The 26,775-nt window shown below is 41.2% G+C and overlaps 1 protein-coding gene across 1 annotated transcript in view; it reads left to right on the forward strand.

Annotated features, from left to right (window-relative positions):
* ATP13A3 (ATPase 13A3) overlaps window positions 1-26,775 on the forward strand; it is a 2,707,264-nt gene that overhangs the window by 547,998 nt on the left and 2,132,491 nt on the right. Inside the window, exon 7 of the mRNA XM_044070296.1 lies at window positions 9,660-9,740. Coding sequence (XP_043926231.1) covers window positions 9,660-9,740 — 81 coding nt within the window. The remainder of the gene's footprint in view (window positions 1-9,659; window positions 9,741-26,775) is intronic.

Consider the following 26,775-nt stretch of genomic DNA (forward strand, 5'->3'; position numbering starts at 1 on the left):
CACATGATAACTAGGACAAGGAAATCTGTACAAGTGAAAAACCGACCAAATATTTTATATATGTGATATCTCCCTTAAACTATACCTAATGACTTAAACTTTTTAGTTTTAATATACATGTAATTGAACAAACTTCATTCAATCCTGGGTCCTTACAAGATGTCAGACGTAGTTGCCATTCTAGTTCTTTTTTGTCAAGAACCAACCTCAACACATTTTCATGTGTCAGGTCTGTGTAATTTGTTTGTACTTGGTCTATAACCATAAATTTAAATGTATGTCCTGTATTTATGTTACAATGTCTTGCCAAAGCATTTTCTTCTTTATTTTTTCTAATGGCGTAAGTGTGCTCATATATCCGGTCTCTAAGTCGTCTGTCCGTTTTCCCCACATAAAATGACGGACATTTTTCACATTGGGCCAAATACACCACTCTTTTACTATTACAGTTGTAATTACCTTTTATAGTGTATATTTCTTTTCCAGTGTTGAAACTATCTGCAGGAGTTATGTAACTGCAGTACCTACATGAGCCACACTTCTTAGTGTTGAGGTTGGTTCTTGAGAAAAAAGAACTAGAATGGCAACTACATCTGACATCTTGTAGGGACCTAGGATTGAATGAAGTTTGTTCAATTACATGTATATTAAAACTAAAACGTTTACTTAGGTAATGAAAATATTGTTGCGAAATACATGTTACTGTTCAAAATTTTGAAGTCACTAAAGTTAAAAAATAAAAATTATAGTCATTAGGTATAGTTTAAGGGAGATATCACATATATAAAATATTTGGTCGGTTTTTCACTTGTACAGATTTCCTTGTCCTAGTTATCATGTGTTAAGAGGTTAGTATTAAATAAGGTTTTAATATTTTAAAAGAATAAATGATTTTAATACATAACATAGCATATAACTTGAAGAGGTTTTAGGATAACATTGTATTTTGGTCTTTAGATGGACATACACATATACATATATATTTTAAAAAACATGTTAAAAATGTCAACTATTTAAAGGGAAGGCACAATACACTAATATAAAACATACAATTTATACTAATATACATTTGATTAGGTATAAATTATATGTATATGCTTTGTTTTTAAATATGACTGTTTGTTTAAGATTTTATGACATCATCATATGGTAGTATTTAAATGTGCACTGGCGCGATAACCAGTGTTTGTCTGATGAAGTTTGAACACTGATTCAAACGAAAAACGCTTTATGCGTTTCACGAAATCTGAGTTTGTGGAATAAAAATATTTAAAGTACTTGTGGAGCAGCTGTTTGTTTGAATTTGGTACTTTTTGCGGTCCGTAGACCTTGGCAGAAGAAAGCTGTGGTTCGTAGACTTGGGCTGAAGGAGCCGCCGTCCGTGGTTTGTGTTGGCACTTCTAATTTTCGTAATTTGGAGTTATAGAAAGAGCCCATAGAGCTCTCAGAGAAACACAAGCCTCAAACATACCTAGACCAGTTTACGTCAAAATACTCAATTACCAGGATGTAAATAAAATAATTCTAACTGTTAAAAAGAATGGAGGTTATGTTATGTGGCAAAATAATAGAGTTACTATGGTACAGGATTTACCATTGCAAATAAGACAAGCCAGACAAGCATTATCTCCATACTGTAAGTTCCTCATTGAAAAGAATATTAAATTTCAAATGAAATACCCTAACACTTTAATTTTTACAGTTGATGGCTCCAAATATTCCATATCTACAAAAAAAGAAGCAAAAGTTACCTTTTTGAAGATTTTTAAGTCTCTTCCAGCTTCGGAAGCTTGATCTGGCCAGTCAGTCTGTTTACAGCAACGTGGATGCTGGGATTCCATGCTTACTACATCTCGAGGCTTTGAAATCCTTTGTTTGTTCTTTTTTCTTCACCAGGCCCCTTGGTAAATGTTTACCTAGTTTCTTTTTGCAGCTCCAGCTCGTCCATGAAGATTTTCCATACTTTTATGGCTTCTACGAACTGAGTCCCTTCGCGAAGTAACAGGAAGTTCTTTGGGTGCTGCTGAGGGTCAGCTTCCGAGGTAGCGCATCCGGAAGTCCGTCTGCGTAATGGTTCCCCCGTCGCGAACTCGAAGACAAGATTACATGATCAGGAAGTAGGAAGATCTCTGTGGAAGAAGGGGAAGCTAGTTGGACTGTAAAACGAGCATTTGTGGACATTTAATGCATGTTACAGGTTTTATTTCTTTAAAGGGAACTGTGAATCCATTCAGGTAGGATTACAACTGAACTAATAATGTACTGGTTTAAAATGTGTTATTTAACTGATATTTTAGAAGTATGATAGCTTTACCATACTTATTCATTTTTCTTAGGTATTTTATCCTGAATGTGGTTGTGTTAATAACATCGTAGCATACTTTATTATTTATTTTCCTGTATTAATGATGTGTTTTTAATACTGTAAATGTTTAGAGAATAAGGGGATTTAGTGTTGGGATAGATAGTAGATAAAAAGACCAGAAGATATTATATTCTGGCATTTCTAGGAATGTGAAAGCTATCTTCTTTTTATACTGGCATGTGGTTCTGACTGTTTTGGGAACTGTGTTATTTAGTCATCATTATATAAATTCAAGTATATTACCCAGTAAGTATAGTTAGAGTGCTATTTTTATTCACCTTTTTTGCTGACATTATAATTTTAAATAATTTAGATTATATAAACAAAGTCAGATTTAATACTATACTTATAAGTTAAACATTTGTTTTCTCTCTCTCCCAGCTAACAAGATATATGGTGAATTATCTTGAAGTCAATAATGTTCTTGTTTAATAGGGGTACTGTCAGATATCTATTTTGGTTAGATTTAAATATGATAGTTAGTTATCTTAAGGTAATATAACTAATTAGTATAACTAATAATATATGTGAACTATTAGAGAGATATAATAGTAACTATGAGTGTAGTGAAGACCATTTATTTGATAGGTTTAACTAAAGAGTGTGTTAATGAGCTGTGGTTAGTTATCAGTGTTTATTAGGGAATGTTTTGGTTAGGCTTTGTAGAGTTATATGTAGTCTCTATAGTTTTTTTGCTTGTTTTTGATCTTTTATTTTGTAAGATAAAGAATAGATGTTTAGTAAGGTTATTTACCCATAAAAGTTCGAACAGTGTAAAAAAACTATGTATGTCCTGGTCCAGGGGAATAGTGGATAGGCACTGGTTAGGGATGGGATGTCAAGATTGCTTCCAGACATTATATACTTTGCTAGTATATTTGAATTTAGTATCATTTCTCAATTCTAAAATATCTTTAAAAGATTTAAAAATCTTAGTATGTGGATAGTAGACTCATGGAATACTAAAGGGCTCCAGAATTTGAAAAAAAGGAAATTATTTCTGCATGTATTTCTCCAGTCAAAGGCACATTTTATTTTATTACAAGAAACCCATTTGACCAATGACCAATGGGTTGTCCTTAAGGATAAGAAATGGATTAGAGAGGTGGTAGCTTCAGAAGGGACAACTAATAGTGCAGGGGTGGCGATTATTATTAAAAATCAGTATCAAGAGAAAATTCTAGACTTTAAAATAGACGAAGAGGGAAGATGGTGTTATGTGATTCTTTCATCTATACTTTATGATAAACCTGTGATACTTCTTAATATATATGCCCCATGTACCAATCAACAACTTTTTATAACATCACTTTATTTTATCCTGAATCAATATAATAATTGCTATATAATAATAGGAGGTGATTGGAATACATACTAAGATCCCAAATTGGATAAATCAAGTTCACACAGGTCTTTTAATAACCAAGCAGTGATAGCACTACAGGAACTTAAAACATATTTTAAACTATATGATCCATTTAAATACACAAATAATGAAATGAATGCAAATAACTTTACATTTTATTCAAGTTGTCATAAAATGTGGTCTAGGATTGATTTTTTTCTAATTTCAGACGTACTAATGACTTTTGATCCCTGTGTATCTATGTAAGATCGACATTTATCAGATCATTCTAGGATCACATTAATTTATAATAAGGACACTAGACATAATATGCGTCTTAGAGGTTATAATTGGTCCTTAAATCCGTATTTATTAAATAAAGAAGATATAATTAAAGAAGTTCAAGAGACCTTTAATCAGCTATTAGTTAATTTTTCTAAACACCGGCATCCCTCTGATATAGACTGGGCAACGACCAAAGCACAAATAAGAGGAATCTTTCTTCAGAAAGCTACTTACTATAAGAAAATACAATCTAGAGACATACAAGAATTGGAAACTAAAATTAAATTACTAGATCAGGATTTAATTGGGAACTATAGTAAACAAACTGAAACGGAGTTATTAAAATGTCAAAAGGATCTTTTTTTACTACAAAATAGTAAATTATCATTTTATGAACAGAAAATACTGGTAAAATATGCTAATCATATACAGACCCCTTCAAAAGCACTAGCACGTATCATTAATCAGTCGAAAATACCTTCTCAAATTTCTGAAATACACTTTAATAATAAAACATATACCAATACTGAAGACATTATGAATACCTTTGAATTAATATTTTCTCAAATCTATGGTGAACATCAGGAATTATTTATAAATAAGAATAATAATGACTTTCTGCAGAAGATTATCTTTCCGAAAATTGGTGATGTTTCATATGAATTTAGTCAAACCAATTTCCTCAGAGGAGATAGCAGATACAATTAAGAATTTGAAGTCATATAAAGCTCCAGGACCGGATGGTTTGACTACGGAATTTTATAAAACTTTTAGTGATATATTGGGGAAAATACTTCCACATGTATTTAACTATATAATCAATAATAAAATTAATGATCCGCACTTTAATGCTTCGAAAATAATTATTATACCTAAAGAGAATGCTGATTTGCATAATCCAGATAACTATAGACTCATTTCACTTTTGAATATAGACATGAAAATTATGACATCGATTTTGGCTAATAGATTGAAGAAGGTAATTAACCTGATAATATCAGAGGAACAAGCTGGTTTTATAAATGGCAGACAAACTACGGATAATACGTTATCACTTCATACACTAATTTCTTATGCCAGCCATAGAAATTTTAATGTTTATGCACTCATAATTGATGCTCAAAAAGCTTTCGATAGAGTTAATTTAGAATTTTTGTTTGATATTTTATCATATTTTAACATACCTCAAGACTTTATTTTAACATTAAAAAAATTATATAACAATCCCTATACAAATTTATTTATTAATAAAAAATTTTCAAAAAGAATACAAATTAAGAATGGTACCCGTCAAGGATGTCCGTTATCTTCAATCTATATTTAGAACCTTTATTTTTACATATCAAGCAAAATATCTATCATAATGCTCCAATAATATATGGTACGAAAATATCCATGGCTGCTTTTGCGGATGATCTAAATATTTACTGTACGACGCCTGTTTCAGATACCAAGAAAATATTAAAAGCTGTGGAAGACTTTGCAAAAATATCTAATTACAAAATAAATTAAAAAAAAAAACAAGTTATTTCCTTTAAAGACGCCTACACCCTTTTCGCTTTTACCATTGGTAGGTCAGGTAAAATCCGAAGAAAAAATAAAATATTTGGGTATTGTTTTTTCAACAGATAATAGAGACTTTTATGTGAACAATGTTAAGTTAATTTGGGATCATATAGTGTCTGATTTAAAAAGATGGAATAATTTGAAATTACCAATAATGGCAAAGACCTCAATTATTAAAATGAACGTACTCCCCAGAATATTATATATTTTTAGAGCTACTCAAGTTCAAATTTCTAGGAAATTCTTCAAACAACTTCATACGGAATTAGGTAGATTTGTATGGGAACCTAGAAAAACTAGAATATCTTACGATAAACTGATGACTCTGAAAAACAGGGGTGGTTTAGATTTACCGAATTTGAAGCATATTATTTAATAATAAAAGCTAATAGAATTCTAAGAGTGGTTAATTTTGACAGGTCCAGTCCTAAATGGTCACCCAAGTGGTTGATTCTGAATCATAAACATGCTGCTGGGTTGGGTATTAATTGTAAGGTATTACCTTTTTTAAATAAAGATACCCTTAAAATGTACGCTCTGATGGAACATATCAGAGTATATATAATATCAGTACAAAGTCTGTTTAACTCACTAAACCTCTTACAATATATGATGACTTTCCAACCATTTCATAAGAACCCGAATTTGAAAATTGGTAATCAACTGATAGATCTTAAAAATTCCCACTTATAAGTGATTTAACCATACTTGATTTATATCCCTTTCTTGGTATCTCAATACACGACATGTTAAGACAGATGAATCTTCCTAACTTGTATTTAATTATAATGAGACAGTTAAAGGATCTTTCAATAAGTTATTTTAGTAACTTTAAAATTAAAGAAGACTTAACCAGTTACCTAAACTTATGGCAAACTCTTATGCAGGACTATAAATATATAACGGCTTCATATAAATTGATAAAAGACGTGAAATATAATAACCAAATACTCTTATCTAAATACTGGAAGGAGAAATTATTAACGATTGATGATAGTAAAATATTGAAAGCAATTAATCTAACCCTAAAATCAGTATCTCTTCAAAAGTTATTTACTCAGTTGATGATATTTAATAATGCTTATTACACTCGTCTCACTCTGCATAAATTCAACTCTAAAAATTCACCTAAATGTCCATATTGTATAGATCAAACGGCTGACCTTTTACACATGTTCTGGAGTTGTAAATGTATTTTCAAACTTTGGAATTCTTTAAAAATTCAATTACAAAAAATGGGTTATCAACAGTCTACACTTTCTTGGGAGTTTGATTCTTCATATTCCTCCGAATAATTTGGATAGATCCCAAATGATCATACTCATAAGTATTTTCCTGTTAATGAAGCTTTATATAGCTACAAATTGGCTGAATCCATCCCAGACTTCATGGGAAAACTTTAAAAGTGTAGCGATAAGACATATTTTAGCACATAAATTACTAATTAAAGATCATAAGAAAAGTATAAATAATACAAAAATATGGGAGCAAATCTTTAACATTGTGTTAGCTTAAGGTTCCAATCTACTTTTCCCCGGGAAGTACATACTTAATATGGAGGCTAGTGTAGCTAAGCCTCATATTGATACTAGATTTTTATTTTCTCTTTCTTTAATACCCAATCTAGAAGTTTATATTAATGTATAATGACTTTATGTAACTGTTGGAAGCATTCATGTATATAATGTACATATGTTGCAGTATTGTATTAACATTTGGAAAAGAATAAAGACTTATTATTGAAAAAAAAAGAAATGATGGTCAAGGACACCACATGTACAAATGCCGTAGATATAGCAAACTTGCTGGCTGACAGATTCAGCAAAAACTTCCCACCTCTGTCCCCCCCATTAGTAAATCAGGACATTCCCAGTACCTGCACCTTCCCCTTGCATCTTTGGAACAGATTAATACTGCTCTCTCAAAAGCAAAAAATACAGCCTCCATGGGACCCGGTAGCATCCCAGGCTGCATCCTAGATGAACTCAGGCAGGAACTTGCACCACCATCAAGCGCCCTGTTCAACCAAAGCCCGAGTACCAGCTTTGTCCCAGCTGAGTGAAGGTCAGCCACTGTCATCCCTTTGCACAAAGGTGGAGCGTCCACCGATATGGGAAATTACAGACCCATCAGCCTAACTAGCCTGATCTGCAAGGCCATGGAATGGATTATTATAGACCTCATTAACAAGGACATTGGCAGCCATCAAACACTTGATCCCACACAGTTTGGCTTTGTCAAGGGGAGGTCATGTCTGTTAAATATGGTCAACTTCTTTGAGACAATCACCAAAGCTATGGACAGGGGGCAGACAGTGTACGCTGCCTACCTTCACCTGGTTAAAGCCTTCAACACTATTCCCCACTTGGGCATAATAGGTAAACTCTCTCAGCTAGGCATCAGTCTGTATGTTACCAGATGGGTAGTTAACTGGCTCACTAATAGAACCCACCTAGTCAAAACAGGGGAAGCCACCTCAAGCAGGAGACCCATAATAAGCAGCATATCCCAAGGTTCGGTCTTGGGGCCTTTGTTATTTGGAATATGCTTTTGTGAGGTGCAGGTCAAAACCAGTGGACTATGACTGACCAAGTCATGCAGATTACTGCAAGCTGGGCGCTGTCATCAATTCTCCTAGTGATGTGGACATCCTCCAAGAGGGTCTAATCTAAACAAATGACTGGTGCCAGAAACATGGCCTCCAGCTGAATACCAAAACATGCAGCATCATCCCCTTTTGGGGAGAGTGATGTCCCCACAAATTATCACATTAATAACAAAGTCCTAAGCACACAATCAGTTGTGAGGGATTTGGGCACCCAAGTTGATAGCAACCTGAGTTTTGACCACCATGTTGCTTCCATTGTATGGAAAGCTTTCTACATGGCCCACCTCATAAGTAAGGGTATCTCTTCCAGGGACCAAGAGGTCATAACATCTCTGTATTCCTCCCTTATAAGGCCCATTTTTGAGTACAACGTCCCCTTCGGCATGTACCTCGCAAAGCACGTGCAGCAGCTGGAGAGACCAGGTTCCTCACCAGGAGAATCCGGGGCCTCAAAAATCTACCATACACAGATAGGCTAAAAGCACTATCCCTCTTATCAGTTTCATACAGACTCCTCAGGGGTGACCTCTGTGTGGTGATCTTGGACCCCACCTTGATGGGACTGCTGCATATCTGCAAGTCAAGCTCCACTTGAGTAACCTGCACGGGCAGCCTCAACCTGGTCTGTGACATCAGTAGGACTTCTTGGTGGGAGGGGTTTGTGTCAGAGACTCTCCCATCTGTGGAATAGACTCCCTCTCCTCGTGAAGCAGAGTAATCCTTTACCCCTTTTTAAGCGCAACCTGTGTAACTTAATGGGAAATGGAAAATACATCCCTGGGATTCCACCCGTGTCCCTGCTTGGACGAGGGGCATCGGGTGCTGACTTGTCTAAACAATGGCTAGGTTTATAAGGGCTTCAGGGCCAATAGCTTGGTAACTTCCTATGATCAGATGCAACATGAGTAACTACTGCAGCATCCCTGCAGTATTATACTCCCTGGTAAGCTATAACCATAAAGTGTTCATTTTTGAAGTCACCATCTCCCACAACTACCCCTCTAGCTAGGGTCAAACTGTGAAAGAACAGCAGGAGATTTACAGCTTTATTCAAGTTAGTATCGGATGCCTTCTTTGGAATAAAAAATTTAGTTCTAAGAGATGCCATGTCCTTGTGAGAAAAACATGAGACAACATGGATCTAACGTTATGGTAAGTACATAACTTTTATATATTTAAAATCATTGGTGTAATCATGAGTTCCCATAAAATGTTGTTTGGGTAGGCAGTGTAGCCTAGAGGTGAGAGTAACAAATATAATTGACTTGGCAAATTTCATAGACCCATGTGTGTTTGCATTAGGTTTTGCTTGCATAATTGTGCATAAATAAGAGAAAATAAATTCAGATATTGGGCATTTCTGTAATTATATAGTGGTATATTGATGGTTTCACTTTATTGACAAATGTAATAAGATGGATGACAGACGTATCTTGTTCAATGTGAGCAATGTAGCTTGAAAATATTATTTGTTTTTCTCTTTTATCTAGGGGCCTAGAAGTAGGAGTGTTCTGTTCTGTTGTTCACACCAGACATAGTAAAGGAATCAACAAGAAGACACAAGATTATAGGTATACCATTCATGGCATCTTTTATTTAAATATTTATGTTCACACACTTAAAACTCACTTTGCAGTTTTCAGCATTTTTTACCTGAAAAAGTTAATATGCTTTTGAGATGTCAGGGACACAGAGTCCTTCCTTCATCTACTGAAAAGTTTATTTTCCTTACAAGTGTGCCATGGCAACAATTGCATAATTCAGATGAAAAGAAGTATCTGAATATACTGTTTTCTTGATACATTTTTAGTGAGAAGCTGTTTTTTTTTTTAAACTAGTAGCAGAGCTGACATATCTAGGAGAGCCTAAACGGTTATGTCACCTTGAAGTATTGGTGTATTGTGTCGCTCGTCTTGTGTATTTGAATAAGAAGACGAGGCTTGGGTGTTCATTTAAGTAGTTTATTTGGATAACAGGAACATTAACTGACATGAACTGACTGACTACTACACACATACATGCTTTCACTCTGGCTGCTCTCTCAAAATGGCACTCTTGCTTGCACGTGCCCAGTACTTACAGTGGATATAAAACGTGTACACACCCCTGTTAAAGTGCCAGGTGTTTGTGATATAAAAAAATGAGGCCACAGTAAATTATTTCAAAACTTTTCCACCTTTAATGTGAACTATAACCTGTGCAATTCAATTGAAAAACGAACAAATGTGTTAGGGGAAAAAATATAAAAAATAAAAAACGTACAATAAGCTGATTGCATAAGTGTGCACACCCTTCAACTAATACTTTGTTGAAGCACCTGTTGATTTAATTACCTCACCAAAGATTGGGGAAAGCCATGTCCTGTGCGGGCGTAGAGATGCTGTTGGTGGGCAAAGGAGAAACATTCTTGTTGGTCTCAGGAGAAGGTGAAAGTTCTTTACTTAGCTGGGACATGGAACCTGCTTCTGGGACTAATGTGCCTGCTGAGAGTCAGTCCTTTCCAGGAAAGGTGATCAGCTGTTTGCCTCATATGAGAGTAAGAGGTTTCCTGGTGGTTGTCTGTGGCTATTGCTTTTTGTTACACTTACCATAATAAGCTACTTCTAGGCAGGGCTATGGTCCATTTCACACTGGCTTTGAATTATTTTTGGTGGCTTTCCGGAAAGGGGCGGAATCTAGAAGTATTCTAAAGGCAGCAGCTTGGTCCTGTGTACACACATTTACAGAGCATTACAAACTGGATTCCTTTTCCAGATCCAGAATAGGATTTGCCAGGACCATTCTGCAGGGGCTAGTGTTTTGGTTTATTGGTTTCCTCCCTTTGTTAGTTTTCTAATCTGTGGTAATCTACTCATTTAGCTTAAACTACCACAACAGTGGTCTGTGCATTGAACATAGTGCAGTCGTGTAAGTAAATTTACCACAACAATAGATTTATTTATTTGACATTTGTTAACCGGGTTAGTCCAACTGAGCTAGGGGCCCATTTTCAGTGGAGACCCCAGGCGAAAACTCCAGAAGATTTACAATCATGTACAAGATATCAACAAATGCAGTCTATTAAAACAATGCAGTCACATAACATGAGGTAAATTAGCTACAATCTGCAACAATGCAATCTAGAGTAGAGAAATAGAGAACAGTAAAAAAAAAAAAAAAAGGAAAGCAATAAATGTGAATACACTATCAGTAGTTAAATAAAGATGCATAGTGGAATAAGAAGATGTTATTAGATACAGGAAGAAGAAAGTAAAATTGTATGACTGAGAGAAGAGGAAAAAGAAGGAGGTGATATATCAAAGCGAAGTTAAAAAAAAAAAAAAAAAGTAGTAGTCATGTGGGAGTTTGGCATGGGTAGGACCAGGTGTTTATTAGATAGTGTTTAAGATCGCATTTAAACAGGTGCTTTTGGGAGATTTGTCGTATATTGAGGTGATGTGTATTTCAGACATGAGCTACTGATTTCCAATAGTCTTGTTAGGCTTATAGATATCAAGGAGTAGTTTGTCTGTAGTACAGAGGTGACGACAGAGTTTGTAGTAAGATACTAAGTTAGAGACAGAGGGGCAAAAAAAGGGATCATTCAGGATGGAGTGGGTAATATGTAATTGAGGAAGTAATTGTTGATTTGAAAGTTCAGGCCACTGAAGTGTCTTAAGGGCAAGACAGTGGTGGGAATTGTAAGGGAGATTAGAGGCAAATCTGGCTATTTTATTATATGCTTGTTCAAGTTTGATGAGTAGTGAAGATTGAATATTAGTAAGGATAGGTGCTGCATACAGTAGAGTGATGGGAGAGACTGAGCTAGAGAGAGTTTAGAGGAAGGAGTGAGACATTTCTGATTACTATGGAATAGTCCAGGTTTCTGGTGTTTTTTTTATTTTTTTTATTATATACATTGCTGTATGTGTATGTCATATTTTAGTTCATTGTCAATAATGGTGCCAAGCAGTTTGGTGTGAGGTTCGGGTTTCATGGTGGTATAGTAGAGGGAGGTGATGGAAAAGGAGGATTTGTGATGTGCTAGTGTTGTACGTAGGAAGAGAAGGAGTTAAGTTTTTTTAGGATTAAGTACAAGTTGATTGTCAGAGAGCCATGTTTCAACTGAAGAGAAGGTAGAAAAACCACAGGAAAGGCCAATGTCCAAAAAAGTACCAAAATTAGTTAATAAAAAAGACACACAAAACTGCACTAACATAATAATATCTCCTCTAGTGCCTCGGCTGTAAGCCATTTACAGAGCACCTTCACTGCTTCTGAAGAAGAAGGTATACTGAGTTAGAGCTAAGAGATCAAAAATGTTATGTGCCATGGTGATAAGCGTGGAATCATCGGTATATCACATGTCCTCCACATGTCCCCCACCCCTCCCTATCACAGACCACAAGGCAAAACACCTAACCGCATTGTCAAAGCTCACCCTGAAGTCAAAACATTTCTAACATTACCTTAAGTTCCTCACATATCACTAGATAGTATACATCACTGCTTATATCTGAGAGTACATTCTAACACATGGTGTGGCCACGGTGGTACAGCAGTTAGCGTTGCCGCCTCACAGCAAGAGGTTCTCCGGTTCGATCCTCGGCTGGGGTGCCTTCTGTGCGGAGTCTGCATGTCCTCCCTGTGGTCGCGTGGGTTTTCTTCGGGTGCTCCGGTTTCCTCCCACATCCCAAAGACATGCTGTAGGCAGATTGGACACTCTAAATTGGCCCTAGGTGTGAGTGTGTGCATGTGTGTGTGCCTTCTGTGGAAGGTTGGGCGCCGGGCTGGCAACTCGACACAGTAAAACTCTACTGCCAATCATGAGCGGACAGGTGATCCACTGTGGCGACCCCTAAAAGCCGAAAGAAGTACATTCTAACACATAAATACCACTTTTACTACTTTTAAACCCACCATCACAGTTGACATGCTCCTTCTAACCTGCCTAACCTCTTTACACTTTTCTCAACCTCACTACAACTCTGTCCTTGGATACCCTCACACATTAATACACATCAACAACCTCCTCCAACCATCTCCCCAATAAACAACATAGCTTTTCCAATATCTCCTTCCAGCTTTTCCCCTATACCCGCACATATTATTCAAGCCACAGATTGACCTCCTCACCTCATTTGAAACCACACTTAGCACCATTACCTATTAGTAAAAAACACATGCCACGGTACTCATTCCTCATTGCCTATCTTTTCAAATGTGGAAACATGCATCCTAACCCAGGCCCATCCTCTAATCCTAACCACAAAATATTTAAACATACTAACACTGAACCTTAGACGTACATGTAATAAAATAGCCCCACTGCATGCCTGGATTGATCAAAATAAACCTAACATACTAGCCCTTACCGAAACATGGCTACACCCCAATGAAAAAGACTCTGAAGTAATAACTCCAAACTTTGCAATAACTAGAAGAGATCTAAAAAAGGGGGAGATATCCCTTCTGTATCCCTCTATGTTCAACATCACACCCTACACCAGTAATATACCCATTTTTTTTAATGCTGAGTTACTAATCTCTTTTTTGAACCTTGGCACATCAAAAATTATTTGCATAATAGTAATATATATCCCACCAGCTCACAATATGCCAGTGTTGGAAAATATATTATCCTGGACATCCCAAATAAACCTCGAAATAATAATAATCTTAGGAGATTGACAAACCATAGTTTCCAACTCCCCCACAAATAGTATAAATCTGTTTTTTCTCACCTTATCAATACTCCAACAAGATGCAGCAAAGATCTTACTTGCCAGTCCACCCTACACTGGATCCTAGTATTTCCACCCTGCCAATTATACCTCGTCCGGTACACTGTCTAGCTCCTTGAATGATCATTTGCCAGCTTATTTCCTTTGAACAAACTCCCAACAACTAAGAGTACACACTGTAAAATCAGTTAGGATCTCAACTAATTTTGTCAGCGTGAATTCAGCAATCTCCTACATGAAATAGACTGGACACCCCTTAAACGACTACCCCTTAGTGATGCTGTACTATACTTTAATAGCACCTTCTTTCACATATTTAATACCCTCGCTCCAATTTGTTTGAAAAGAATCAAAAATAACTCAGCACTATGGCTCTCTAATGAATGTAAACACCTGATGAATCAAAGGGACCTAGTCTGGATGACCTGGAAACTAAACAAAAATTACCAAAATCATGTTGATTTCAAAACACTGCATAACAAAGTGACAAAACTAATCAACAGAAATAAGAAGTCATACTATTCATAGGTTGGTACAAAGCTATCGGCCCTAGGGCCTATACAAGCCTAACCATAACAATTCCCTGGCTATTTCTTCCCACAATATTTACTTCTCAGCTTCATCTCCAGCATAAAATCAACCCCAATAAATTTTGGCACTCCATATCTTCTCTACTTAACCCTGGAACAGACAGAGAGCACACGTTATCACCTGATACCTCTCCATCACAAATAGCTGAAAACTTTAACAAGCACTTCATAAAATCAATGTCAGACCTACTAGCTAACACCCCTAATGCTGGACCCCCCCCCCCCACTTTTCAACCTATTCGGACTCCAACCCTAGACCATCAGTTACTTCTAACCCTGTCATTAATAACCCCCCTATTCAACAAAATGTCATATGAACCCCATTCTCATTTCAGCCCATACCCACTGACACCATTTTGCAACTGCTTCAAAAAGAAAACCCTGCTCCACCTCAGCTGATAATCTTCCACCACACTACCTCAACTCAATTGCCCTACCCAGTCAGTATCCTTATAAATAGGTCTTTATCTGAATCAGAAGTACCTGCCATATGGAAGCAATCTCACATCACCCCCATCCATAAAGGAAGCGACTCTATTGAACCATCCACTTTCTGTCCTATATCCATCTTGTCACCTATCCAAAATTCTCGAGAGAGGTATCCATCAGCAGGTAATGCAAAACAATCTTTTAACCAAAACCCAGCATGGCTTCAGACTCAGCCACAGCACATCTACAGCTCTGTTATATTTTACAGACACCGTGAACAAGGCTAGAGATGCAGGATACTATAGAGATTCAGTTTTTCTTGATCTTTCCAAGACCTTTGACACAGTGTCTCACCCCTTACTGTTGAACACACTGTCTAACTTAGGCTTTTCAGATAACACAGTAAAATAGTTTCAGAGCTACCTCAAGGATCGTAAACAAGCAATGAACTCTCACCCTTTTTGCATAACCCTACTGGAGTCGCTCAAGGATCCAACTTCGGATCCCTACTCTTCAATATTTTCACAAACAACCTTCACACTGCCTCTCACCGTAGAACCCTCATTCAATACGCTGATGATTCCACCATAATCTGTACTGCTCAATCACTACCAGAACTACTTTCAAACACTCAACAGTCCTTTACTGCAGTCAAATCCTGGCTAAAGAAATTCCCAACTCTTTCTCAATTCAAAGAAGACTAAACTAGTACTCTTTTACCCCTAAAATACCTCCCCTGTCACTGATCATTTCAACATCCTAGCATCTGACAACACTGTTATAGAAATAGTGCAGGAAACCAAACTACTAGGAGTTATCATTGACAAATTTTCATTCGACCCCCATATACAGCAAAATGTAGAGAACTTATCAAAAACTGGGACTTTTATATAGAAACGAACATTTCTTTACTGCAGCAACCAAAACTACTGTTGCAAAAACATTTTTGCTTCCTTCTCTTCTTTACGGTGCTCCTATCCTAACTAACTTACAAACTTGTACCCTAAGCAAGATGGAACAGTGCTACAACAAAGTTGCAAAGTTTGCCACAAACTCTAAATATCACATACACCACTGTAAGCCGCTAATAGAACTAAACTGGCTTAAACCCCCCAACCAGCTTGCCTTTATTCGGCTATCCACCTTGCACAACCTTATTTTCAAGCCTACTGCTTGCCCTGCACTAGCCAGTCTAGTCACACCATACACATTAAATTGATCCCTACGATCAGAAGACAAAAATCTATTAGCTATCTCAAAACCTACAAGAAAAACAGGTCACTGTCTGTTGAATTCACTACCTCTAGCTACCAGGTCTTTGCCTGCCTAACCCATTTCAAAGCCTCTTTAAAAAATCATCCCAAAAATACACGGCTCTGCTCCTGCATAAATCCTGCCTAATGCTCACCTCTTCCTCTTCTTCCACATTAGCCTCATCCTCCTCTTCTGTCACATTTCACTCTCTCATCGTCTGCACTATCCTAAGGCTCTCCTAACTTCTTCTCTGTTTCTATACCATATCCTTAAGCTACTGCTCAGACTGTAATGTCACTATTCTTCTTAACTCTCTCACTAGTGTTCTGCATCACTAACTTTCTGGCTATTATTTTCCTGAAACTAACATTCTATTTTTTCACGTACTATAACAGTTAATGTAACACATTGCACTACCTACATACTACTTTTGGACAGTATCTACTCATAGACTATGTATATGGTGAGTGTGACTATTATTGTCTATAATGTTTTAACTCTATAGAATTGTCTAGATGTGTAGTATATGTTGTAATATCTTGTAACATAGTGTATGATCTTCGTGTTTCACTGTTGCAGTCATTACATTTGGGTTATCTGCTTGCAGGTCGGCCTGATTAACAGTCTTGGGTCCTGCCTCTGTTGCTGTCCCTTCTTCCATGACGTCAGGGGTGTAAAACATGCAGCCGATGTCATTACGTCAGTCTTTCTAGCCGTGCGGTGCCCGGAGCAGAAGCAATTCGCATGAGCCGGTTGGCCGATTCCTGAAATTTTTGATCTGAAGTAGCTAACTTCATTTGATCAGCAACCTGTGGGTATCGGATCCGACCTTGGATCCGCGCCGGCAGCTTTCCAAGCTAAAGATCCAAGCTCTCAGCTCCTCCCTCTTACCCATAATACCCTGCTACCTCCCTCCAGTCCTCAGATCTCGTTTGCCACGGCTTCTGAAGCGTTAGAGACAAGCTCTTAGCTTAGGTGAGTGGAATTTAGGAGTTTTCTCGTAGATAAATAGTTTTTTCTGTGTGTGTGTGTGTGTGTGTGTGTATTAAGCCCATAGTTTAGTTAAACCGTGCTTTTGTTATATTTTGTGGTAAATTAGTATTTTTTCCCTTCCCCTCACTGTGTGTCAGGGCGTGTGCTTGTGTGATGACCGAGGGCCCTAAGGCCATTTTTTCGAAATGTGCTGAGTGTGGTCATAAGCTGTCCCCAGCGGATGGCCACACTCAGTGCGTTCTTTGCCTGGGGGTAGCCCACTTAACATCGGGCTGCCAGATTTGTGCAGCCTTTAACCCCTGGGCTCTGAGGGACAGGAGAAACAAGCTAATCCTGGCGGGACTCTTGCCCCCAGATTCTTCTTCCTCCTCTCCCTCAGTGGCGCCAGTCGCAGCTGCGACTGTCCAGCCTTCAACTCCCCCTCCCCTGGCTGGGACTCAACCTCCTGCTGCTTCCCAGGGAGAGGGGGACTCTTCTAGTAAAGAGAAGAGACATAAAGAGAAGGAGAGGGATAGACACAAGAGCCATAAGTGGTGGGCCGAATCAGTTCCTTCGGCGCCGCCAGCTAAATTGACTTGTTCCCCTGTGAGGGTTTCTAGGTCTTCCCCCTCTCGGCTCCGTTCTCCACGCTTCTCTCCGGAGCTGGAGGAGGAGTCCCGGTCACCTTCGAGGTCGTCTAGGCAGCCTTCCCGGCCTGCCTCGATGACTTCCTCCAGGACTACCAGGAGTCTGTCCGATGCAGATATGGACTGGATGATGCGTCGATTCCTGCAGGCCCAGATGCAGATGGGAATGCTCCTGCCTCCCCCCCCCCTCCAGGAGGGAGCTCGGCCCCTTTCTTTGCACCCATTGCTCCTTCTCCGATCCACTATTGGGTTTCGGAGCCGTCGGATCTAAGTCGTCTCGGAACCGGGGAGTCGGTGCCGATACTAGTTGCTACTTTGATGCCAGCCTTACCCTCGAGTTTATTGGGTCATCTTTCGGATCCCAGCTCTTGGGGCCAAGAGCCGAGCTTCGGATCCTCAGGGGTGAGTGTGTCTTTGGCTCCGTTGTTGTCGGAGCACAATTCCCTTTCGGGTCCGATCGCATTGGCCCCGATACCGGTCCTCACGTCGGAGCCGAGGGGACTACTGTTGGAGCCAGGGGAGAGTGGTTCACCTTCGACGTGGTGGAGAGGGTGCTGTCGAGGAGTTCGAAGTCCTCAGTCCGTACTACGGATCCTCCCTTCACTCACTCGCATATGGGTCTGTCTTCCATCGTCCGGCCCCAGGGACAGCCTGCATCTGCGCCCCAGTTAGTTCCCGTAGAGGAACAGGACCCCGTTGGTGAGCCCTCCTCGGACAGCCCCGCCGAGGAGGTCCCTCACAAACAAAAGTGTTAAGAGGAGGCACTTGGAGTCCCTCAAGTCCCTCACGGAGGACACTGACTTAGAGGAAGGGGAAGGTTCCCCCAGGTCACTCCCAGAGGACATCTCATTTGGAGACATTATGGAGATGCTGCGCATAAGAGGGGGGTGGTCAGCCCAGAAACTTTCCTCGGATGAGTCTGTGTTTCTGGAGGCGTTCGACGCAGGCCCGTCTACCTTGCCCCCCCCCCGGCCAACCCCCTGGTAGACTTGATTACTACCAGGGCTTGGAAGGAGCCGGACACTGTGGAGCCAATCCCTAGGAGACCGGATAAAATTCTTAGTCCCCCTTCTGACAAGCCGGTGCGGAATAAAGGTACCCCGGTAGATGCCATGGTGGTGGCGGCTGCCACCAAGAAGGAACTGGAAGAAAGTTTATCGGTCCATCCTCTTGATAAGGAATCTCGGACGATGGACCGTATTGGAAAGCGGATGTTTGCTTCAACCACCTTTTTTATAAGGGCGCTGAATTATCTGGCACATGTAATTAGGCTTCAGCGGGATCTGATAAAGGAATACGCTGGGTCTCCCCTGGAGTCCATGGCGGCCGAGGACAAACTGACCTTCTTGGCTTGCATGGCCACTCTAAAGTCAATATCAAACACTTCTATGCTGCTTCTCTCTCATGCCACGGAGGGGGTGGCTAGGGCCAGTGGAGCAGGGGTCGCCTTGCAGCACCGCGCCTGGCTCCGTCTTTACGACTTTGCGGAACCCTTCAAGGCATCCTTCGCGAATGCTCCCTTTGATGGTTCTATGCTATTTGGCAAAACCATCCGCGACGTGCTACTCGAGAGCGAAAAAGACGGGAAGACGCGGTCTGCTTTTACGCTCCTCAAAGGTCCTTCTGAAGGAACCAGAAAGGACAAAAGAAGATGTGGTTCCGGAAGTCTCAGCAGTCCCATCCCGCTCCGGACCCTTCGTCCTTCAGAGACAGAGGAGGACAAGGTGGATGCCGGCCCAGAGGCAGAGGGGGGCCGAAGAATTTTGGGTAGAGAGAACCCTTCTCCGACCGGCCGGCACAGCAGCCCTGAAGGGTTGCCCGCCTGTCCCTCTCTGGAGGCAGTCGGGGGGCGTTTTTTGGAGCATCTGGCAAGTTGGGAGTCCATTACTACAGATCGCTGGGTGCTCCGAATAATATCCAGAGGTTACTCTATCCCCTTCCTGAACCTCCCTCCGCTAATGAAGCACCTCCCTGATGTTCCACCCAATCAGAGGGAGGCTGCAGCTTCAGAAATACAGAAGTTACTAGAAAAAAGGGCCATCCAGCACATCACCTCAGAGCAGTCCGGGTTGGGCAATTACTCCATGTTCTTTTTGGTGCCAAAAAAGACAGGGGACTTGAGGCCAATTCTCGACCTGTCTACTTTGAACCTGTTCATTGCCAAAGAGAAATTCCGGATGGTCACTCTACAATCTATTCTCCCCCTCCTGCAGGAGAACGACTGGATGTGCTCCATAGACCTCAAGGATGCGTACTACCATATTCTCATGGACAGACGATCCAGAAGGTTTCTCCGCTTTTGGCTAGAGGCCAGTGATTATCAGTTCAGGGTTCTTCCGTTCGGCCTCACCACAGCCCCCAGGGTGTTCACCAAGGTCATGGCAGTTGTGGCAGCCCACCTGAGACTTCAGGGAATTCAGGTCTTCCCATACCTAGACGACTGGCTCCTCACCTCCCCCACCAGGCATTTACTCTGTTCTGCCAGGAATTATTCTTTACTCTTGGCCCATCATCTAGGCATTACCATAAATTTCAGGAAGTCTTCTCTTCTTCCTGTTCAAGTTCTGGATTTCATAGGGGCCAGGATAAATACGCCTCAGTCCAGGGCCTTTCTGACAACGGACAGGTTACGCACCTTGTCAATCCACATAATAGCACTTCTACAGTCCCCAGCCCCACCCGCGGATTTAGTCCTGAGAGCCCTAGGATCTATGGCGGCAGCCATCAGCCTTTCACCTCTTGCTTGGTTACACATGAGAGTCCTTCAGTGGACCCTTCAGGTCCAATGGTCCCTCCTCTTTCACCCACTGGATTCACCGATTCCCCTAAGCAGGGTTTGCAGAAACTCCCTTCTTTGGTGGCTCCATTCCCAAGAGCTCAGAGAAGGGAGACCATTCGTAATGCCTCAACCCCAAACCACGCTGACCACGGACACTTCTCGTCACAGGTGGGGAGGGGGCATTGCATGGGCAGAACCGTCCAAGGCACGTGGACCCCTGTAGAGACCGTTCTGCATATCAATGTTCTGGAGATGAGGGCGGTGCTTTTAGCATTGCAAGCCCTTCAAGACCTTCTTCCTCTGGGGACTATTGCAATTCAGACAGACATGGTGGTAGTCTGGTACATCAACAAACAGGGAGGAACCAGGTCTTACCCTCTGTCGGGAGGCTATGAGAGTTTGGGAATGGGCAGTTGCCACCAACCACTTTCTGATAGCAACGCACATTCCGGGTCGGTCCAACATACTAGCGGACAAGCTGAGTCGTTCGATCCTCACACCATACAAGTGGTCTCTAAACCCCTTAGTATCGAAAGATCTTCCTCAGATGGGGTCAGTCTTGCTGCGATCTCTTCGAGTCTCCTTCAAATGCAAAATGCAGCAGGTTTTTCGCTCTAATTCTCCCACTGGGGGAAGAGTCCCAGAGACACTCTGGTTCATGCTTGGCCACCTGGTTGTCTTTATGCTTATCCTCCTCTTCCGCTAATGATGAAATTTCTGCAGAAAGCTCATCGGTTGGGGAGCAAACTAATCCTCATAGCCCCATTCTGGCCTCGCCAAATCTGGTTCCCGTACCTTCGGTCTCACATCATAGCTCCTCCTTGGGTCTTAGATCTCATTCCGGATCTGATCTCTCATCCTTCGGGATTGCAAACTCCGAACCTGGATGACCTCAAGCTCACAGCTTGGTTGATCCAGTTCCACTAATGGCTAGGACTCCCGGTATCTCATCTTCCATAAAATCTATTCTGGTAGCGGCGCATAAACCTTCTACCAGGAAGAAATACAAGAGTAAATGGAAGCGTTTTTCCATCTGGGCCAAACATAGGGATTTGGACCCTTTTACAGCTCCCATTCCAACAGTTCTTGAATTTCTGTCCCAAATTTTTCACCAAGGGGCCAGTGCTTCTACTGTTAAGGTTCAGATGGCTGCGATTTCTCATTTCCACGTCGGAGACAACCTTGGTACCGTAGCTTCCGCTAAGATATGCAAGACCTTTTTGAAAGGCACCCTCCTGTTAAGACCTCCGTTCAAGAATGTGGTTCCCCCATGGGACTTGACCTGAGTTCTTCAGGCGCTAACTGGTCCAACCTTTGAACCTGCAGCTTCCGTCGATTTAAAATTCTTATCTTGGAAAGCTGCTTTCCTGGTTGCAATTACTTCAGCTAGAAGAGTATCTGAACTTCAAGCCCTTTGTACAAAACCCCGTACCTGGTCTTCCATAAGGACAGAGTTTCTCTCAGGATTAATCCTTCGTTCTTGCCTAAGGTAGCCTCCGAGACCAATATCAATCAAACCATCAATTTGCCTGTTTTCTTCCACAACTTTCAGAACAAAGGAGAATACAAACTGCACTTGTTGGATGTGCATAGACAATTGCGATTTTACTTGCACAGGACAGCTGCTTCTCTCAAATCGGAGCAGCTTTTTGTGTCTTTCGCTAAGCCGTCCTTAGGCAATCCTGTTATGAAAGTTACCTTAGCTAGATGGATATCCCACTGCATCTTACACGCGTATACAGCTTCTGATCGGCCAGAACCCTTGAGGGTTCATGCTCACTCTACCCGTTCGGTGGCTACCTCTGCGGCTTTTTGGTCAAGGGTTCCCTTAGATGACATCTGCTCATCGGCTACTTGGGCCTCATCTCATACCTTCATTTCTCATTACAAACTGGATCTGATATCCAGAGGTAGGGCAACCTTTGGCTCCGCAGTGCTCCGGAATATCCTTCCTTGAGGACCTCCCAGGTTTTTTGGTAGCTGGGGACTCTGTCCCACAGGTTGCTGATCAAATGAAGTTAACTACTTCAGATAAAGAAGTTATGTACTCACCATAACGTTCCATCTGAGCAGGTAACTTAATTTGTCAGCAACCAAACCCCCTCCTTCCCCCTAGCCTGTTTCGTGGTCATTTTCATGACTGAATGTTTTTCCTTCTGTCACACATCAGGTTAGAGTTTCTCTTTTGAGTATGTTTGACTGTTGTTGGTAGATAATATGGCAAACTCGATCTGAGGACTGGAGGGAGGTAGCAGGGTATTATGGGTAAGGGCGAGGAGCTGATAGCTCGGATCTTTAGCTTGGAAAGCTGCCGGCTTGGATCCGAGGTCGGATCCGATACCCACAGGTTGCTGACAGATGAAGTTACCTACTCAGATGGAACGTTATGGTGAGTACATAACTTCTTTCTTTTGAGTTTCAGAATCGAAGTCTTCAGCTAAAGCTAAGTACCCCATTGGGGAAACTTTTTCTTGCTCCTTACCGATGTCAGTAAAAGTTAATAATTGCATTACTTGTGGAAAGCAAATACCTCATAAAGATTTTCATTCGTACTGTATTCCTTGCCTAGGCCCTGACCACTGCTTACCTTGCTGTAGGTTTTGTGCTTTATGTACTCAGCGCAGTCGGTATATTTCCGCCTCTAAATATTTCGGTTCTTGGTTTAATTATCCAGAAATGTCGTCGGTTAGCCATCTGACTACCGGGATTCCGAAAAAATGCAAAGATAAAGACAGAGTCAGGCCGCCGAGGTCCAAAACTGCCAACGACGCTTCTCCTAAGCTAGTCGCCAGTTCGCCGGTATTCAGTGAGGCGCTTTCGCAGCCCCTGATACCCACTACTTCTGATTCGCAGGCCTCTACTGAGACCCATTCAGAGTCTGGTATGCCGCGAGATGCTTCAACTGTGGAATCCGTGGATGTCTCTACCTTGGATGGGTCCATAGCCGCTGTGCAGGCACTGTCTTCTGAGGGTGTATTCAGGCCTACGGACTTGCATATTAAACTGGCACCTCCTTCTTTACTTAGGCCTAAATCTCGATCTATGCCTAAAAAAATTATGCCCAGGCCACATGCTCAGGCCTCTATGCCTAAAAAACAAACAATAAGAATGGCTGAAGATCTAATAACTCTAATCAGGGGTAGCCAACCCCCCCTCCTTCTAAGAGGCCTAGGACTGAAGTTGATTATGAATCTTCTGATCAGGATTCTGTTTTTTCTGATTCTTCTGATGATCTGGATTTGCCCTTATCTACTTATGAAGATTCTGATGCAGAGGGCTCCATTCCCTCTGCTTCCCTTCCTGAGGATTTTTCTTTTGGGGAAACCTTACATTTCCACTGGGAAAGCCAGGATTTTTCTGATTCAAAAAAGAGGCTTAGGGATTTCCTTCTCCTACCTCAGCATAGGCCTTTAGTTATTCCTCCTGTACTAAACATTGTTGAAGCTTTTTCGGAATCTAGTTTGGCTCCTGATTCCCTGCCTCCTGCTCCCAGAAAACCTGACAGATACTGCAGGATCCCTGAGTCCCACAAGTTCCTTTTTAAAAATCCTATTGCAGATCCAGAGACTATTTCACAGGGGCCCAAGGGCATTAAGGCTTCTACTACTAAAAATTCTACCCCTTCTGATAGAGACTCCAGGGCGCTGGATAGATGGGGTAAGAAGGTTTACACTTCTGCACCCTTGGCCATTAGGGCTTTAAACTGCCAGTTTCATATGTTAAAGTATCAGGAACATGTTATTGGACTGCTTAAACAGAAAATGATGTTGATTCCTGACTGTGTGGAAAAGAATTACAGGATTTAATGCATTCTGCTGAACAAGTTGGAAAACATACTTTGCAATGTGGTTTTGATTCATTAGAGGGCTCTTGCAGGGCTGGTGTTACTGGGTCTGTGCTCAGAAGGCATGCTTGGCTCAAGGAGTAATCTTTGCCTGATCATGCTAAAACTAAATTGTTGGATGCTCCTTTAAATCAGGACCGCCTGTTTGGCAACAAGGCTGAGGAAGTTCTTAAAAAGGTGGAAGATAAAGATAAATCTGTGCAAACTGTTAAAGATTTGTTTACAAGTTCAGCCTCCTAGATTTAGTAGGCACTGGCCCTCTAAGAATTGGTCCTTTCCAGCCCCTCCCAGGTCTTCTCAAGCCAAACCCAGACACAGCAAAAACCCCAGGTTTCAGTCCCAGGGGACACACAGAATTAAGCAGTGGGGGGCCCTCCACTTCCAAATCTGGGAATAATAAGACTCCTCCCTATGGTAAACTGTCTCAATGACTTCCTTTTAAAATTTCCAAGCACTTATCAACTGACTGCCCCTTTGGGGGGAAAGATTGCTGTTCATGCAAAGAATTGGGAACTCATTACCCAGGACAAATGGGTTTTAAATATAGTGTCCCAGATACAGATTTCACTTCCACATGTTGCCAACACCAAGTGGGTGGCCGGACCTACCCCCAAATGAGTGGGCAGAGGCCCAAAAACAAGTTCTTTCTCTCTTAAGCATGGGGGCTATTCAAGTGGTATCAGAAGAGGAAAAGGGACATGGTTTCTACTCGAGTCTTTTCCTGGTACCCAGAAAAGACAATTCATGGCCTCCTGTCCTGGACCTGTCTACTGTAAACACCCATTTGGAGAGTCCAGAATTCAAGATGCTGACTCTTCACCAATTACTTCCTATGCTAGGCAAAGATGCCTGGTTGGCAACTCTAGATTTAAAAGAAGCATACATGCACATCCCAATCAGGATGCTTCAAAGCAGGCTACATGCACTATCAGTTCTCTGCACTGCCCTTTGGCTTATCTACTGCGCCCAGGGTATTCATAAAGTGCCTAGCTCCAGTTATTGCATTTTGCAGGCAAAGAAATATTCAAATATACCCATACCTGGACGATTGTCTAATTCAGGCAGAAAGCCAGGACATAGTTTTGAATCATCTGGCCTTTGTACAAAGGGTTCTAACTTGTCTGGGGTACACCATAAACGAAAATAAATCACACCTGGTACCCTGTCAACAAATTATATTCCTTGGAGCAAGCTTGAATACAACTTCCCAGATGGCTTACCTCACGCCAGAGAAATTCATTTGACATACTACTTCAAACAAGTGGCCACAAAAACCCTGCTATCTGCAGAACAAATACTGCAAGCCTTGGGGTTCATAGCCTCCTGCATTCTTCTAATTCCATATGCAAGACTGCATATGAGGAAACTACAGTGGTATCTAAAAAGCCTATGGTGTCAACATTCTGAAGACCTGGAAACAATGATTCATATCATACCTTGCCTACGCCTAGAGTTCCTTTGATGGGCAGAGGCCTGCCACCAAAACAAGGGACTGCCTTTCACACCACCCCCTGCCGCCCAAACCCTAACAACAGACGCATCAGACTATGCATGGGGGGCTCACTTGGCAGGGAAGTGCATTCAGGGCAAATGGAACCCAAGCCAAATGCACCTGCATATCAATCACAAAGAAATGTTAGCTGTACAGAATGCTGTGACAGCCTTCAAGGAACGCATTCTTCCAGGACAACTAATGGTAAAGACTGACAACACCACTGTTATGTGGTACATATACAAGCAGGGGGGTACACATTCTTACCCCCTCTGCAGACTAGCCATGGCATTGTGGAACACAGCCTTGAGCTACCAAGTGCACCTACAAACTCAATTCCTGCCAGGATAATTAAATGCACTGGCAGCCAGACTAAGCAGAAACCTCATGGACCCACATGAGTGGAAACTGGAACCAAGGATTTTCAACATGTTGACAAGCAAATGGGGGAGCCCAGATATAGACCTGTTTGCCTCTCCCCAGTACTACCAATTGGACAAATTCTGCACAAGGATTCCCCACAAACAAGCCTGGAAAGTGGATGCTCTGTCCTTCAGCTGGAAAAATGTATCAGTCTATGCCTTCCCCCCTCTGCCTCTGCTCTCCAAAGAACTACAAAACTCGAACAGGACAAACCAAGGATAATTTTGATTGCTCCAGACTGGCCGCACCAACACTGGTTCCCCCTCCTGCGCAGTGTGTCATGGTTATCTCCATGGTACCTGCCTCAGACTCCTTCCCTGCTGTCTCAGCAGGAGAACCAGATTCTGCACCCTCAACTTCAAACACTGAACCTTGCAGCCTGGCCAATTACTTAATCTCTTCTTTACCATCCCTCAGCAAACCTGTGATGGATATCATTTTAGAGGCATGGAG

The sequence above is a fragment of the Protopterus annectens genome, chromosome 4.part1, assembly GCF_019279795.1.
Source record: "Protopterus annectens isolate FY-2018-M chromosome 4.part1, PAN1.0, whole genome shotgun sequence".
Classification (NCBI taxonomy): domain Eukaryota; kingdom Metazoa; phylum Chordata; order Ceratodontiformes; family Protopteridae; genus Protopterus; species Protopterus annectens.